This window comes from Pantherophis guttatus, chromosome 4 (genome assembly GCF_059756535.1).
Source record: "Pantherophis guttatus breed Tessera chromosome 4, ASM5975653v1, whole genome shotgun sequence".
In the NCBI taxonomy this organism is placed as follows: domain Eukaryota; kingdom Metazoa; phylum Chordata; class Lepidosauria; order Squamata; family Colubridae; genus Pantherophis; species Pantherophis guttatus.
The window spans coordinates 1,732,852-1,750,351 of NC_142066.1; the positions used below are offsets into that span (position 1 = coordinate 1,732,852).

The following is a 17,500-nucleotide window of genomic DNA, read 5'->3' on the forward strand; positions in this document are numbered from 1 at the left end:
CGTGCTGGCCCTGATGGGCCTGATCGCCAACCTGACGGCCACGATCCTGCCCCAGTGGCGGGTCTCGTCCTTCGCCGACGGCAGCATCATCACGGCGCAGTCCTACTACCTGGGCCTGTGGATGGAGTGCGTCTGGCAGAGCACCGGGCAGCTCCAGTGCAAGGTCTACGACTCCATGCTGGCCCTGGGCGGTGAGTGAGTGGGGAGGACGCCCACGCGGGGATGTGGGGGGGGGGAGGCAGAAAGAGAGACACACCTGTTGGGTTTACCTGTCGGGCCGCGCCTTCGCCCTTTCGACCCCGCCGCTCGCGGATTTCAAGCCGCCCGCGAGGTTGGTTCGCGCCTTCGGGCGCCGCTGCCCACGCGTGGGAGCCAGGAAACCTCACCTGTCGGGCGCGCCCGGAGGCAAGAGAGAGAGAGAGAGAGAGGGAAAGAGAGAAAGAGGAAGAAAGAGAAGGAAAGAAAGAAAGAAGGAAAGAGAGAGAAAGACAAAGGAGGAAAGAGAGAAGCAGAGAAAGAAAGAGAGAGAGAAGGAGAGAGAGAGAGAAGGAAAGAAGGAAGAGAGAGAAAGAAGGAAAGAGAAACAGAGAAAGAGAGAGAAGGAGAGAAAGAGAAGGCAATAAGGAAAGAGGAAGAAGGAAGAGAGAAAGAAGGAAAGGGAGGGAAAGAACGAAGGAAAGAGAGAGAAAAACAAGGAAAGAAACAGAGAAAGAAAGAGAGAGAAGGAGAGAAAGAGAAAGAAAGAAGGAAAGAAAAAGAAGGAAGAGAGGGAAAGAACGAAGGAAAGAGAGCAAGACAAAGAAGGAAAGAAAGAAACAAAGAGAGAGGAGAGAGAAAGAGAAGGAGAGAGAGAAAGAAAAAGAAGAAGGAAAGAGGGAAAGAACGAAGGACAAAGAAGGAAAGAAAAAGAAAGAAGGAAACAAACAAAGAGAGAGAGAAAGAGGAGAGAGAAACAGAGAGAAAGAGAGAGAAAAAGAGAGGAGGGAAAGAGGGAAAGAACGAAGGAAAGAGAGAAAGAAAGACAAAGAAGGAAAGAGAGAGAGAGAGAGTGAGTAAGAGAGGCGAAAGTGATCCCCCCCTTTTTAAACCGTGGCTGGAGGGGGAAAAACACGCGAGGAAGTGGAGGGGAATTTTCGGATCGGGGCTGCCAAAGAGCGCAGGGCGCGGTCCGGCCGAGATCGCGGCGGCTGGAGGGGCTCTTCGGGGGGAGAGGGGGGGGTAGGAGAGGAAGCGGGGTTTCTCGCGGGTCGTGGGGAGCCAGCCTTAAGCAACGCACTCTGTGCATGCCCCGGGGCACTTTTGTCTCGGGGGTTTCTCCAACCCCCTCTAAAATAGCCCCCTGTCCCCTCGTGAGGGGGGGGTCTTTTCTTATTCTTTTCCTACTCGCTGGAAGGCCAGCGAGTCACCATTTTTGGGTGGGTGGGTGGCATCCAAGCCACTCGAAGCCCACCCCAATACCCCCTTGGGCGACTCTTTCTCTGCCATGGCTGTTGGGGGTCGTGGGAACCTGCTGGACAGCGCGCCTCTGGGAAGTGGGGGAGGGGGTCTCCCTCCCCTCTTTGCCCTCCCCCCTTTCTTCCCAAACCCCCTCCCCATTTGCAACAAGATCCCTCCGGCTTTTTTTTTTTCTAAAAAACAAAAAAAAAAAGTCTTAAATTGAGATTTCTGGGTGCTTTAAATGTAATTCCTGGTTTAAGCGATTCAGCTTTGGCAAACAAGGCGGCCCATCCCTCCCCCAACAGCCCACCCCCCTCCCCATATCCAGCATCTTCCCAATCTTTGGAATTCTTCCAAGCACCTGTTCCTGGATTTTCTACCTTCCTTAATTTTTCTTGTTCGGAAAGAAAGAAAGGAAGGAAGGAAAAAAAAAATAACTTCCACTTTTTCAGTGAGTTTTCTCTCTCTCTCTCTTTCTCTCTCTCTCTCTTTTTTTTCTTTCTTTCCTCCTTTCTCAAAAAACTGCCAGGGCAGGTTGGGTCAGTTGCTTGGGCCTTCTCCTCCCCTCCCCTCCCTTCCTCTCTCCTCCTCCTCCCACCCCCCTCTGCCACACCTTTAAAGGCAACAAAAGGCTCAGGATGACTTTCCCCCTTCCTTCCCCTCCCCCCACCCCAGCGGTCTTTGAAGAAGGTGGGGCAAAAAGGGGGGGGAGGGGAGGGAAGGGATTGCATGCTTGCTCTCTCTTGCGCAGAAAAGACGATGGGGCTGGGCTCTGGTTTTCCCCAAACAGGGACCCTCGGTATAACACACCTGGCTGGGGCGGGGAAAGAATCACAGGTCAGGGTGCTGAAAAATCCAGGTGACCAGGTTTGCCAAATTCAAACTTGAGTTCAGACTAGCAAATTAGAGCTGAAAAAAAGCAGGTTCGAGCCGTGGTTTTTTTTTTTTTTTTTGCAACCTGGCCAAATTTTAAGCCCCCCCCTCTCCCCGTGGACTTCAACTCCCAGAATTCCCCAGCCAGGTGAATTGGCTTGCAATTTAGTGCTATATAAAAGCAGCGTAGGGGAATTCTGGGAGTTTGTTTGTTTGTTTGTTTTATTAAATTTATATACCGCCCTACTCCCGAAGGACTCAGGGCCGTGAACAGGCACAGGATAAAATACGTAAATACAAAAGTTAGAAACAATTTAAAACCAAATTGAATAATTTAGCCCAAGACAATTAAAAAAATCCCAATAGTTTAAAACAAATTAAAATTTCAGTTTAAAACAATTAAAAGGGGAGAAAAATTAAAAGAGAGGGGAGAAAAGTTGAAGTCCGCCCGTCTTAAAAGTAGCCAAGTTTGAGAAACGCTACCTTATCGTGGAGCGCTAAATTGCACCAATCGATTGATTGATTAATTTATTCCAGGAATTGGCCAGGTTTTGACAGGGATGCTACAAAAAGCCAGGTATTTTCAAAGACATCTGAAAAGTTGCCGAAATTAGAAGAAGAAGAAGGGGGAAAAAAAACACTTTTAAATGAATGAAGCTGCTGAAATTCTGAATTGGCGAATCGAGCCAGGTTGGATTTGATTGATTGATCGATTGCATTTATTAAATTTATAGGCTGCCCCTCTCCGCTATCGAGTGATTTTGGGGCGGTATTAAAAGTTGGCAAAATAACTCTTATTGCAATCCAAAAATCTCCTTCGAGGTCACCGCTGGTTCTGCAGAAGCTCAGATTGGTTCTCTGAAAATTGGGAGGCGTGGGAGATTTTCTCCCGAGGGAAAAATAAACCATCATCCTCAGCAACTCCTGATTTTAAAGGAGCCTCCCTTACAAACTTGGTTTTTCTCAAGATGGCATCCCGTCTGTGCCCAGCGCAGTTCTGTCCATTGGTCCGGCGGCCAATTTTTATGCGGGGGTTTCTTTGCCAAAGAATTTAGGATTTTATCTGAATGTTGTTATTTTTAACCGGAGAATGGAATGCAGTGGGAGAGAATTGGGTGAGAATTGGGTGCCAACTCCAAAATTTCTCCAATTTTCTTTCTTTCTTTCTTTCTTTCTTTCTTTCTTTCTTTCTTTCTTTCTTTCTTTCTTTCTTTCTTTTCTTTTGCCCCTGCTTAGGTTGGCATTCTGCTGTAGCTTTGTTGGCCTGCTAAAATAAAAACGATAAAATCAAAAATCGAAAGAATAAAATCAAATAGAAATCCAAAGAATAAAATCGAGGAAAATAGTCCAATGAAATCCAAACAATAAAATCAAACGGAAACTAAAATGATAAAATAAATAAAAATAGTCAAGTGAAATCCAAATAGTGAAATCAAATAGAAATCGAAAATAAAATAAATAAAAATAGTCCAATGAAATCAAAATAATAAAACAGAAACAAATTGATAAAATAAATAAAAACAGTAAAGTGAAATAAAAATATAGAAATAAAGATAATAACATGAAATAAAAGTAAAATAGAAGTAAAAATAATAACAGGAAATCAAAACAAAATAGAACTACAAAGAATAAAAGGAAACAGAAATAAATAAAATCTGTAAAACGATCAAACGTCCTCATCTGCCTGTCCCAGGTGCTTGGAAAGGATTTGATAGGTAGACAAAAATGCCAAATAAAACTAATCCTATGAAATGAAATAAAATCAAATAAAAATAGTCAAGTAAAATAAAAATGCTCAAATCAAACAGACAAACAAAAAAAACTCTGGATCCCGGTGACCGATCCAGATTGGATCCTGGAAATAAAACATCATGGCAACTCTTTCGGAGCAGGTCAGGAAAGCTTCACGACATCGTCCAATAAAATAAAAATAGTCCAATGAAATAAAAACGAGAAAATGAAAATAGTCCAATGAAATTTAAAAAAGATAAAATAAAAATAATCCAATGAGATAAAAATAATCCAATAAAAATAGTCCAATGAAATAAAAAATAATCAAATGAAATAAATGAGATAAACCAAATAAAATAATAATAGTCCAATGAAATAAAAAAGATAAAAGTAAAAATAGCCATATGAGCTAAAAAAGATAAAATAAAAATAGTCCAATGAGATGCAAATAATCCAATAAAAATAGTCCAATGAAATAAAAAAATAATCAAATGAAATAAACTTAATAAAATAATAATAGTCCAATGAAATAAAAAAGATAACATAAAAATAGTCAGATGAGATGCAAATAATCAAATAAAAATAAGTCACGTGAAATTTTTAAAAGGGAAATAATTACATAATAATAATAATTACAAAGAAGTTTAAAAACAGAGAACGGAGCAGCGCGAAGTTCCTTCCTGGCCTCTTTCTGCATTTCTGTGTTGTTTCTCCTCTTTGGCTTTCGAAAGGACTTTGCAAAACTTCTTGTAAAAACAAAGTTTGGCAAACTGAGTGACCTCAACAAGTCTGGTTTAGTCGTGGAGACAAAAGCCTGGCCTAGAATGAGGAAATTTGGAGGGGGATCTTTTCCAGAATGGAGCAATGTTTTAATATGCATGTCGGGAAGGGTGAAGCAGGTGTGAAAAAAAAAAAATAATAATCGGTCTTCGGGACTTCCCGAAGAGCCGGAGAGGAAGTAAAAAAATTCTGGTGACAGGTGTGGGAAGAAAACGGGAAGAGTTAAGCCATTATTTCCCGGGCATAAAGTTAGATGCCAGGATGCCCGTCGCCAGTTCGGTGAAATGCCCCCAGCGAGATCATTCTGAAAATTTCTCATCTCTGTTTATAAAACCAAAGTTTACACCTGATACCCTTATCGGGTTCATTACTTGGGAAAACAAACCGAAGTTTACCTTCTGGGATAAAGGCGACCTTGGGGTCAGCCAGCCAGGGCAGGAATAGGGCAAAGGACAGGGAAGCTGGAGGGTGGGGGGGCGCTTGGTTTAAGAGGGGGGTGGGTGGGCACAGAGGAATCCTGGACTCATTTCACAGGTGTGATCCAAAGCTGGACTCCGTTGTGCCAGGAGGGACGGTGGGAATTGGGCACAGAGGCGGGTGGGTAACGGTGGCCCCCCCCAAAAAACTCACAAAAGTGGGCGTCCTTTTAAGAGAAGGGGTGCATCAGAAAAATGTGTGTATGTGTTTTGTGTTTTGCAAAAGGGGTGGGGAAAGGAAAAAAAAAATCAGGTTTTATTTTTTGAGCTGAAAATGTGGATTAAACGAACGTTCGGTTTCCCCGAAAGTTGAGAAATTTGGGGCTCCTGGAAAAAGACAGGGAGGACCCCCTCCTCCTCCAAGCCGAGGAATCCTGGTTCCTCACACCCACACCCACCCCTCCTTCAACCTTTACACACGCACAAATAACAGAGAGACACACACGCACAAAAAAGGGTAGCCGTAGAAAAAATGTTCTGCGGTGGCGGCTCATTGGTTTCGTCGAAACGGCGCTCGCCGTCTTTGTTCAGGGTAACCGTTGCTTTGGTTTTGTGTGTGCGATGACCTTGTGCCCGAGTGCAGTTGCTGGCACACCTGCCGCAGGGGAGGGGTGATGTCACCTTGCCACCGAGGGCCCTGTGGGGCGAGGGAAGGGTGGAGCCCAGCTGGATGATGAACCATTTCCTTGGAAGGAAGCAACTGGCACAGTTGGTTTTGAAAGCATTTGGGGAGCACGGAGGGGGACGGACGGACAGGCCCCTGGTTTTGGGGAAGGGGGGGAAGGCTGCCCCTTGGAGGGTCCCCCCCTTTTTCTCCCCCTGCCTGCCCCACAAGATTGGGGGTTTTCAGCTGGATTTACTGCCAAGAATTGCTACCTACGGGATTTCCCACGGGTGTCTGCGGGGTGTCGTTAAAAATATATAGGAAATAGATAGAAAATAGATAAATAAATGGATAATAGACTGATTGATTGATTGGATGGATGGATGAGAGGAAGATAGAAACATGATAGAGATGGACAGATGATAGTTGATATAGGTAGATACATATATAGATACATAAAATGGGTGGAGGATGGATGGATAGATAGATAGATAGATAGATAGAGTTAAAGAGGTAAAGATGATAGATAGATAGATAGATAGATAGATAGATAGATAGATAGATAGGATTGATAGGTAAATAGATACCTACATATATAGATACCTACATGCATAAAAAGAATGGAGGGATAGATAGATAGATAGATAGACATGGCAATAAGGTCAAGTGCTTATTTCAGGGTTCAAAAAAATATAAGACAAGGTGTTTTTTGGGGGGAAATACGGTAGATAGATAGATAGAAAAAGAAAGAAAGAGAAAGAAAGATAGATAGATAGATAGATAGATAGATGATAGATGGATAGATAAAGCTGAGAAGATAGATATAGATATAGATATGATGAATGGATGGATGGATAGATACAATGTATGGATATGATAGGTAGGTAGGTAAATAGATAGATAGATAGATAGATAGATAGATAGATAGATAGATAGATAGATAGATAGATCATATAATAATAGGATTGGAGGGGAGCTTAGAGGTCTTCTAGTCCAACCCCGTGCCCATGGCAGGAGATCCTACTCCATTCTGGACTTTCTTTGACCTGTAGAAAGAATAACAGAACAGAATAATACCATTGGAAAGGATCAGGGGTGAAATCCAGCAGGTTCTAACAGATTCTGGAGAACCGGTAGCGGCAATTTTGAGTCGTTCGGAGAACCGGCAAATACCACCTCTGGCTGGCCCCAGAGTGGGGTGGGAATGGAGATTTTGTAATACCCTTCCCCTGCCACGCCCACCAAGCCACGCCCCCAGAACCGGTAGGGAAAAATTTTGAATTTCATCTCTGGAAGGGACCCCCCCGAGGTCCTCCAGTCCAACCCCCTTTACCCAAGCAGGAGAGAGATGATAGGCAAGGACAAAAGACAGATGACCTCATCCCAAAGGAAATAAAGTAAGACTTTAGTCTTAGATACACATTGGAGTTTACGGCAGACATACAAACCGTCATTATAGTTTATAATGTCATAAAACTTACCGAAGCAGGAAAAGGCTTCGGACTCTCCTTGGGGGTGAGTGGGGGGGAGCTTTGTGCTACAAGCCAGGGACTGCAAACCCCCCCCCCAATTACTATGGCTGAGATGACAAGGAAGGCAACGTCCAGCATTAAAAGGGGGGGGGGGAAACACCAGGTGCTCCTATTCGATTTCATTTGAACTCGATCATGAATTAATGAAAAGCTTGTTTATGTAGGCTTTGGCTCTGTTGCTTCTTTGACCTGCAATTCAGTGACAACTCAAGGAGGGGCTTCCCCCCCACACACCCCGAGGTTTGAGTGTGGGTGGGGTGGCCTGATTTTGTCCCCCCTGCCCTGCTCCCCCCCTTTTTTTTTTTTGCACCCCACATCTGCCGAGGGTTCGAAATCTTGACGTTTTCGTGTCCTTTTATCCATTTCCCATGGATATCCATTTGACCGAGAAATAATAAAACATTTTGCCTTTTGGGCTGGGGGAATTTGATTCACACAAATACTCTGAGTTTTTGCCGTGGCTCTTTTTCCACGGAGTTGTTAAGACAAGGTGCGGCTTTATAGTTGTCGTGTACAAACGGATCCCGCAGACTTTGTTACCTGGATCCGTTGCGGAGAGAGCAAAGGTGAAACTGAGCAGGGATACCTTTCCCCCATCTGGTTTTGTGTGTCTTTGTGTGTGTGTGAGTGACAACTCCATTGTGCTGAGCCACGCCAAGCCGGTGACTCACTGCAGCGGGCTGGAGAGGTTCCCCCTTTTTTTTAAGGAAACGAGAGTGGATTAACCCATCAATCGTGGCTTATTTCTGGCTAAGCGTGCAATTAAACTTAAGGTTCAAGTTTAACGCCTACCGTCCCTGTCCTAATATTCCTTTTCACTTACTCGTTTCATGTATTCCAAATTATGTTTATACTGTTACCTGTTATCTTATATACGCTTGACAAATAAACTTACGATTATGATTATGATTAAACCCAGATTGTGGCGTGCGGAGCGTCTCGAGATTAATCTGGGTTTATCAAGAAGGGAGGCCTAAAATGGCGCAAAAGTAAGAAAAGGATTTGTGGCTGTGATTGGAAAGAAGAATCACAGAACAACAGGGATGGAAGGGACCTCAGGAGGTCTTCTAGTCCAACCCCCTGTTTCAAGCAAATGGTTCTTTTTTTATTAAAAAAAATATATATGGGCTGGTTTTACACCTCCAGGAAGTTGCAAGGAACGTCATTTACTCCGTCTAGGGAAGGATCAGTTTGTGCTTAAGAATAGTACAAGCCTTTCTTTGCTTTGGAATTAACTTATTTATTTTGGCTTTTCTGAGTCAAACATGGACGGAGGCGGAGAAACACGTTTACGCCTCCCGGCTTTATCCGTGCGCTTTTCTTCGCCACAATTTATTTGATTTATTTTTATTTGACTTTACTTTATTTTACACTTTGGACGTTCCAGCTGATCCTCGACTTTTATGGCCCCAACCGACACCCCCCTCCCCAAATTTCCCTCGCCAAGCGAGACATTGAGTGAGTTTGGGGCCCTGGTTTTTTTGCAACCTTTTCTCACCACGTTTTTTTTGTATGTGAAAAAACTTTTTTCAGTGACGTTGGAACTTCGAACGGTCACGAAACGGTCGTAAGTCGAGGACCGCCTGCGTTTTTCCCCTTAATTTTCATTTTACAGTTTACTTTGTGCAGTGTACTTTTGACTGCGCTGTAGTTTACTTTACTTTTTTCAAAGTCTCGAGCCGCCCCATCTCGAGCAGGTGAGTCAACTCTTCCGTTTGTCTTTTGACGGGATGTTTTTCCTACTTCCTTGTGTAACTCATTTGCAAAGTTGCCGCTGCCCCTTCTGGGACCAGCCAATAAACAGATTTATGCCACGTAATAGGCAGCTGATGGGTCTCCTTTTCTTCATCCAGCAGGGTCTGAGGGGGTACCACCCTTCGTAGTTTTTTTTCAGATTGCCTTCACGGCGATGGCCTCTAAAAGCGTCTTTAAAAATGTCTAAAATGATCCTGCAAAAATTGCCAGAAAACCTAGGAAAGGATCAAAGAAGCCAATGATAAGGATTGGAAAGAAAGAGAGTGAAAGGAAGGAAGGAAGGAAGGAAGGAAGAAAGAAGAAAGAAAGAGACAGACAAAGAGACAGAGAGAGAGAAAGAAAAGAATGAAGAAAAGAAAGATGAAAAGAAAAAAGAAGGAAGGAAAAGAGAAAGGAAGGAAGAAAAAGAAGGAAAAGGAAAGATAGAAAGAAAAAAGAAAAAGATAAAAAGAGACAGAAGGGAGGGAAGGAAAAGAAAGATGGAAAGAAAATGATGGAAGGAAGGAAAGAAAGAAGGAAGAGAAATAGAAAGATAAGGAAGGAAGGAAAGAAGGGAAAGAAGGAAGGGAAAAAGAAAGGAAGGAAGGGAAAGAAAGAAGTAGGCCAGGAAAGAGAAAGAAAGGAGGAAAGAAAAAGAAATATAAAGAAAAGCAAGGAAGGAGGAAAGGAAAAAGAAAAAGAGACGAAAGGAAGGAAGGATGGGAAAGAAAGAAGTAGGACGGGAAAGAGAAAGAAAGGAGGAAAGAAAAAGAAATATAAAGAAAAGCAAGGAAGGAGGAAAGGAAAAAGAAAAAGAGACGAAAGGAAGGGAAAGAAAGAAATAGGACGGGAAAGGGAAAGAAAGGAGGAAAGAAAAAGAAATATAAAGAAAAGCAAGGAAGGAGGAAAGGAAAAAGAAAAAGAGACGAAAGGAAGGAAGGACGGGAAAGAAAGATGGTAAGAAAAAGATGGGAGGAAAGGAAGAAGGAAGACAGAAAGACAGAGAAAGAAAGATTGAAGGAGAAGGAAGAAAAAGAAAAAGGAAGGAAGGGAAAGAAAGAAAGAAAGAAAGAAAGAGAAAGAAAGAAAGAAAGAAAGAAAGAAAGAAAGAAAGAAAGAAAGAAAGAAAAAGAAAGGGACGTGGGAGTTAGCAAGGCAAACCCAGGGCGTTGGGGGAGCACTGGGGACAGAGGGGGCTTCGCTGACCCCCAACCAGGGGGCTCCATGTTGTGCTCTTTCCGAGTGGACGGACGGAGGCGGCCACGTGAGTGGCAAGGCAGCCTTGGGTGCCGAGTGACGGAGCCTCCGGTGACGACGTGCCACGGGGTGGCCCAGAGTTTCTGGTGCTCTTAGGGGTGACTCATGGCAGCCCCACCCTCACGTGGCTTCCGAAGGCCCTCTCTTTTTTTTCTTCCTTTGAGTAGCCAAAGTTCTCCTCTTTTCCTCCCCCATCTCCACTTATCGATTAGGTTTCCAGCCTTCTTCTATTAGCTCAGCTCTCCTCCCTGCAGAAAACCAACCCTGGCAGGTAGGACAGCTAATCAATTACACGGAGACGAATCGATGGGACGTTTGGCAGCAATGAGGGCGTTTATTTTTTTTCCCCTTCCCTCCCGGGGGAGCTCTACGCCGCATATAGAGGGCCGCTTCCTCCTTTTCCCCCCCGACAACAACCCTGCGGAGTAGACTGGGCTGAGCGAGGAATAGGCCCAAAGTCCCCTGGAGACGCCTGGTGGCTGAGGGGGGATTCTTGAACCCGAGTCCAGTCCCATAACCACTATACCGGCTGGCTCTGTTTTTCTTCTTCGTGCCTTCCTTCTTCTTTCTTTCCTTCATTCCTCCCTCCTTCCCTTCTTTCCTCCCTCCCTCTCCTTTCCTTCTTTCCCTTCTTCCTTCCTCTTTTCCCTCTTCCTTCTTCTTTGCTTCCTTTCTTCCTCTCCCTTCTATTCTTCCTCCTGCCCTTTCTTTCCTTCCACCCTCTCCTTTCTTTCCTTCCTTCCTTTCTCCTTCTCTTTTTTCTTCTCTTTTCTTTCATCCCTTTTTCTCCATCTCTTTTCTTTCTTTCTATCTTTTTCTTCCCTTTCTTTCTTTCTCCCTTTTTCCTCCATCTTTCTTTTTCTTTTTTTCTTTTTCTCTTTTTCTCTTTTCTTTTCCTTCCTTCCCTTCCCTCCTTCCCATTTTCCTTCCTTCCCTTCTTCTCTTTCTTCCTTCCCTCCCTCCCTCTCCTTTCCTTCCTTCCTTCCTTTCTTCCTCGTTTCCTCCCTTCTTTTTTCTTCTCTCTTTTCTTTCCTCCCTTTTTACTCCATCTCTTTTCTTTCTTTCTATCTTTTTCTTCCCTTTCTTTCTCCCTTTTTCCTCCATCTTTCTTTTTCTCTTTTTCTCTTTCTCTCTTTCTCTTTTTCTCTTTTTCTCTTTTTCTCTTTTCTTTTCCTTCCTTCCCTTCCTTCCCATTTTCCTTCCTTCCCTTCTTCCCTTTTTCTCTTTCTTCCTTCCCTCCCTCCCTCTCTTTTCCTTCCTTCCTTCATCTCCTTCCTTCCTTCCTTCCCCTTTTTCTCTTCCTTCCTCCCCTTCCTCCCTCCCTCTCTTTTCCTTCCTTCCTTCCTTCCTTCCTCTCTTCCCCCTCTCTTCTTCTTTGCTTCTTTGCTTCTTTTCTTCCTCTCCCTTCTATTCCTCCTCCTGCCTTTTCTTTCCTTCCTCCCTCTCCTTTCCTTCCTTCTTTTCTCCCTCGTTTCCTCCCTTCTTTTTTTTCTTCTCTTTTCTTTCCTCCCTTTTTCCTCCATCTCTCTTTTTCTTTTTCTCTTTTTTCTTTTCCTTCCTTCCCTTCCTTCTTTCCTTCCTTCCCATTTTCTTTCCTTCCCTTCTTCCCTTTTTCTCTTTCTTCCCTCCCTCCCTCTCTTTTCCTTCCTTCCCTTGTCTCCTTCCTTCCTTCCTTCCCCTTTTCTTTCCTTCCTTCCCATTTTCCTTCCTTCCCTTCTTCCCTTTTTCTCTTCCTTCCCTCCCTCCCTCCCTCCTCTCTTTTCCTTCCTTCCTTCCTTCCTTCCTTCCTTCCTTCCTTCCCTCCTTCCTTCCTATCAAAAGAGGAGAGAAAGCTCTTCTATTTATTCGCATTTATTTGCCACCTGACTCTCAGCATGGGCAAGACATCCCCCCCCTACAGTGGCCGATGCCCCTTGGCACCCTTCCCCTTCCCTGAAATGGCGCATTTCCCTGGCACCTCTCTGTGCCCACGGCTGGGTGCCTTAAGCCAGAACACTTGCGAAGTGTGTGCCACACCCAACCAGACACACTGCCTTCGTCGACTTTTCTGTGCTGGGAGGGGTCTGCCAAAGCTCCGCCCTCCGATATCTGCCCCGTGGGGGGTGCCAAGGGCTGGCAGGCATCGTGATCCCACCTCTGGGGAGAAGCGTCTAATGCGGAAGGCTGGGGTGATGGGAGGGGGTGCATTGGGGCACTGGGGGTAGATATTGGATGTCGGGATGGGTTCTGGAGAGCCAGGGATGGGTATTGGGGTGCTGAGGTGCATCCTGGAGTACTGGGGTAGGTATTGGATGCCAGGATGGCTATTGGGGTGCCAGGGAGGGGTAGTTGAGTGCTGGAGTGTGCATTAGGGTGCTGGGCTGTATTTCAGGTGCTGGGAGTGGGCATTGGATGCCGACGGAGTTGGTTTTTGGGGTGCTGGGGTGTTAATTGGAGTGCCAGGTTGTGTTTTGAGGAAGTGGGGTGTCTATTGGGGTGCCAGGGTGGATTTTGGAGAATAGTGGCTATCCATAAGAGTGGCACGACTGGGGAGGCCAAAAGAGACCAGCTTACAAAAAAGGGGGTGCTGGGGTATCCAGAAAGCAGTGCCGGTGACCCCCGTTCCTGCAGCCAAGCCTCCCGGTTGCCTCATTCTCTAACCTTTTAATCAATCAATCAATCAATTAATCAATCAATCAATCAATCAATCAATCAGAACAGACTTGGAAGGGACCCCGGAGGTCTTCTAGTCCAACCCCCTGTTCAAGCAGGAGATCCTATCCCCATTCCAGAGAGGCGGCTGTCCAGTCTCTCTTCTTAAAAACCTCCAGTGATGAAAGCACCCACAACTTCTGGTGGCAGGCAGTTCCACTGGTTAATTGTCTTAAGTTTCTTCTTAGTTCCAGGTTGCTTCTCTCCTTGGTTAGTTTCCATCCGTTGCTTCTTCTGCCTTCAGGTCCTTTGGAGAATAGGTGGACCCCGCCCCCCCTCTTCTTTGGGGCAGCCCCTCAAATACTGGAATATTGCTATCACGTCATCCCTAATTCTTCTTTTCTTTCTCCTGCAACCGTTCTTCCTACATTTTAATCTCCAGGCCTTTTAATCATCTTAGTTGCTCCTATCGTGACTTATTATATATATATATATATATATATATATTGGTCTTTTAATGTCCTCATAATCCCTTGCGGGGTGGAGTCTGGGCAATTGAATGGAGCTGAGTGTTTTACTGGCCGGATGCCTTTCTTATCACCAGTGAGGAGTTTTGTTCAGCAGCTATATTCTCACCGAGCCCAAAGAGAGAAATATCTGCCGCTACCTAGGATCGAACTCACAGCCTCCTGATTGTGAGGCGAGAGCTCCGCCTCTAGGCCACCGCACCACACTTATTACAGTTCTATACACCCCTCCCCGAATCCGGCTGCTGACCCCCTCTGACCTTCTGGCTCTGCCTCTCTTCCCTGCAGCTTCCATACAAGCCACCCGGGCGCTGATGGTCATCTCCATCGTCCTGGGAGTGATCGCCATTGGCATCGCCACCATGGGCATGAAATGTACCCGCTGCGGAGACGACAACAAGGTCACCAAGGCCCGCATCGCCATGACCGGCGGCATCATCTTCCTGGTGGCAGGTGAGTTGTCTTCCCTCCGTCTTCCCGTCCCCAACCTGGCAGGGACGCGGCCCGTTGGCGTGAGATCAGTGGTGCCGGATTCTGCCGGTTTGGGCGAATCGGTATGTCAGGTTTCGATGTCGTCTCAAATAAATGGCATTTCCAAACAGATAGTCTTTGATGAAATCTTTCATTTATTAAGCACGACAATCTGTCCCCGATTATGTCGTAGCCAACACTGACTTCCTGACCCCAAACCTTCCCTTTCCGTTCCCCAATTCTCTGCGTCTCATTGGCCATCTTCCAAATCACTCTCCCCATATCTACTACTTCAGCTCCCAGGAATGTTCCCCCTCCCATCTCATCTCTTAGGGGATATTATCTTCAGGGAAAATAAGTAGGTGAAAAGTCAAGCGTCCTCTTGCCAGCTGCCCCCTCTTCTCCTCCTTATGTCAGCACTGGAACGAATGTAGTTTGGAGTGCTGACACGGTAGTTAAGTTGATGGCTGGCCTTGGCCCGCCCCGCCCCTTCCAGGAGTCCCCATGTGCCGCATTTTGGCTCCCAGGGAGGTGCAGGAAGCCGAGTGCTGCCTGTCACGCACCCCTGGCCACGCCCACCATGGCCACGCCCACCCAGCCGGTCATTAGGGCAGAGAACCAGCTGTTAAAAATTATTTGAATCCCACCACGGCACGAGATCGACGTGCCCATTGGGCAGGTTGCCCCCGAAAGGGCTCCGTGAAAACAAACCGCCTTTTGCTTCCGTCGTTGAGAGAAGCCGGCCATCATTGCCTTGGCTTTACTTAGCATTGCCTGAGATCCTCTAGCACAGGAGTCAGCAACCTGTGGCTCCGGAGCCGAATGTGGCTCTTTGGGCCCTCTGCTGTGGCTCCCTGTCAGGTGATCCCACCACTGGCTGGCCCCGCCCCTCGCCCTCCCGTCCCAGTCACTCCTCGCCTAGTCTTAGAAGGTAAGGGCGACGGTGGGGGATGGAGAAGCGGCCAGGGCAGAGACAGAGAGATACAGAGAGAGAGAGAAAGAGAGAGAGAGAGAGGGAGAGAGAGAGAGACATAGAGAGATACAGAGAGAGAGGGAGAGAGAGAAAGAGACATAGAGAGATACAGAGAGAGAGGGAGAGAGAGAGAGACAGAGAGATACAGAGAGAGAGGGAGAGAGAGAGATACAGAGAGAGAGAGAGAGGGAGAGAGAGAGAGAGATAGAGAGATACAGAGAGAGAGGGAGAGAGAGAAAGAGACATAGAGAGATACAGAGAGAGAGATACAGAGAGAGAGACAGATACAGAGAGAGAGGGAGAGAGAGAGATACAGAGAGAGAGACATAGAGAGATACAGAGAGACAGAGATACAGAGAGAGAGACATAGAGAGATACAGAGAGAGAGGGAGAGAGAGATACAGAGAGAGAGAGAAAGAGAGAGAGACAGAGAGAGATACAGAGAGAGAGGGAGAGAGAGAGACAGAGATACAGAGAGAGAGACAGAGAGACATAGAGAGATACAGAGAGAGATACAGAGAGAGAGAGAAAGAGAGAGAGAAAGAGAGAGATACAGAGAGAGAGACAGAGAGAGAGACAGAGATACAGAGAGAGAGACAGAGAGACATAGAGAGATACAGAGAGAGAGAGAGAGAGAGAGAAATACAGAGAGAGAGAGAGACATAGAGAGATACAGAGAGAGAGGGAGAGAGAGAGACAGAGATACAGAGAGAGAGACAGAGAGACATAGAGAGATACAGAGAGAGATACAGAGAGAGAGAGAAAGAGAGAGAGAAAGAGAGAGATACAGAGAGAGAGAGAGAGAGAGAGAGAAATACAGAGAGAGAGAGAGACATAGAGAGATACAGAGAGAGAGAAAGAGAGAGAGAGAGAGAGATACAGAGAGAGAGACAGAGAGACAGAGATACAGAGAGAGAGACAGAGAGACAGAGAGATACAGAGAGAGAGAGAGAGAGAGAGAGAGAGAGAAATACAGAGAGAGAGAGAGAGAGAGAGAGATACAGAGAGAGAGAGAGAGAAGCCCGAAGTAGACCCTGCTGGTCTCCATAATGGCAAAACATCCAAAATATCAAATTTATTCGCTGCAGTTCCCAAGTTTATATCAACCTCCGGGGAGAAAGCTGTCAAACCAAGATCAAACCAAGTTTTGTGACTTTCCTTTTATTCTCCACCTTGCTTAGGTTTGGGTTCCCTGGTGGCTTGTTCCTGGAGCGCGAACCAGATCGTCCAAGATTTTTACAACCCCCTGTCCCCCATGAATAAAAGGTACGTTGTCCAGAGAAACTGGGGTGGGGGTGGGGGGTAGACGGCCCCCACAAATGTCGTGCATCTCGCTTGCAACAACTTCCGGACCGTAAACCAAGATTCATTTCTTCTGGCCCCACCCCTTCCTCCCTGGCCCTGCCCACTTGGAGTGTGCCCCTTTTGAGATGGGGTCCCTCCTACCTCCACACCCCACCTCTGGCATTTCCTCGCACCCCCCGACCCCCCCGTCTTGCTGCTTCCAAGACAGGACGAGAACGTGGGAAAAACACCGGAGCAAGGTGATGTCCGGAGAGCACCCAATAAATGCTCCGGGGAAGAGTTCTTTTCATCTAGAATTCCCACACCCAGCAAATTCTCCCCCTCCCCCCTTTCCCGGCTGCAGAGACAGGCAAATGGGGAACTTTGTGAGGAGGGGATCTTAGGGGGTAGAGGGACTTCTCCACCCCCGTTATTTGCCATCTGACGGTAAATCTCCTTTTCTGCCCTAGGTACGAATTTGGCCCTGCCATCTTCATCGGCTGGGCAGGTGCCGCTTTGTCGTTGCTGGGGGGCGGGATGCTCGCCTGTTCGTGTCCAGGAAACGAAGCCGGGTACAAAAATCGCCAGTATCCTGCAGCGATGCCCATCTCCAAACCCCCCAGTAGCCGAGAATACGTCTAGATGCCCAGGCCACTGCCAAGACCCATGTGCCACTGAGCCTGGAACAGTTTGGATTTTGCTGCCCAACTGGGCATCTAAGACTTTTAAATCCCCCCCCCCCGTTGGGGAGCCTTTTACTCTGTTTTTATTATTCCTTCGATTGAATCGGTTGATTTTTTTTTAACATTAAAAAAAAAATAGGGATCCTATTTTAATTAAGCGATATTTTAATATTTTCATTGGGGATTGGGCCCTGAAGGGGAGGAGGGTGGGCATTGTTAACCCCTTGATGTATTTTCCTCGGGCTGCCCGGAAAGATTGGAGACGGAAGACTTCCGCCAATCCTTTCGACCCTGGGGATTATGGGCTTTGGCATCCAGCGCATCTGAAAGGTAACGAGATCGAGGAAGCGCTAGTAAGGTTTTCTGGGTAGGACTCATCTTCCCCTTTAATAAACTGATCCACCGGGAGAAGATGGTCTTTGGGTGGCCCGAAGGGAAGGTCGGATTGATCTAAAGAAAGCCCCCAACCACTCCTCCACTCCCCAAATTCTGAGGAATTGGCATTGG

The 17,500-nt window shown here is 46.3% G+C and overlaps 1 protein-coding gene across 1 annotated transcript in view; it reads left to right on the forward strand.

Annotated features, from left to right (window-relative positions):
* The window catches only part of CLDN7 (claudin 7), an 18,320-nt gene that overhangs the window by 160 nt on the left and 660 nt on the right, over positions 1 to 17,500 (forward strand). The window contains exons 1-4 of the mRNA XM_060685250.2: positions 1 to 191; positions 13,871 to 14,035; positions 16,208 to 16,292; positions 16,781 to 17,500. The exon at positions 1 to 191 is cut by the window's left edge and continues 160 nt beyond it; the exon at positions 16,781 to 17,500 is cut by the window's right edge and continues 660 nt beyond it. Coding sequence (XP_060541233.1) covers positions 1 to 191; positions 13,871 to 14,035; positions 16,208 to 16,292; positions 16,781 to 16,952 — 613 coding nt within the window. The 3' untranslated portion in view covers positions 16,953 to 17,500. The remainder of the gene's footprint in view (positions 192 to 13,870; positions 14,036 to 16,207; positions 16,293 to 16,780) is intronic.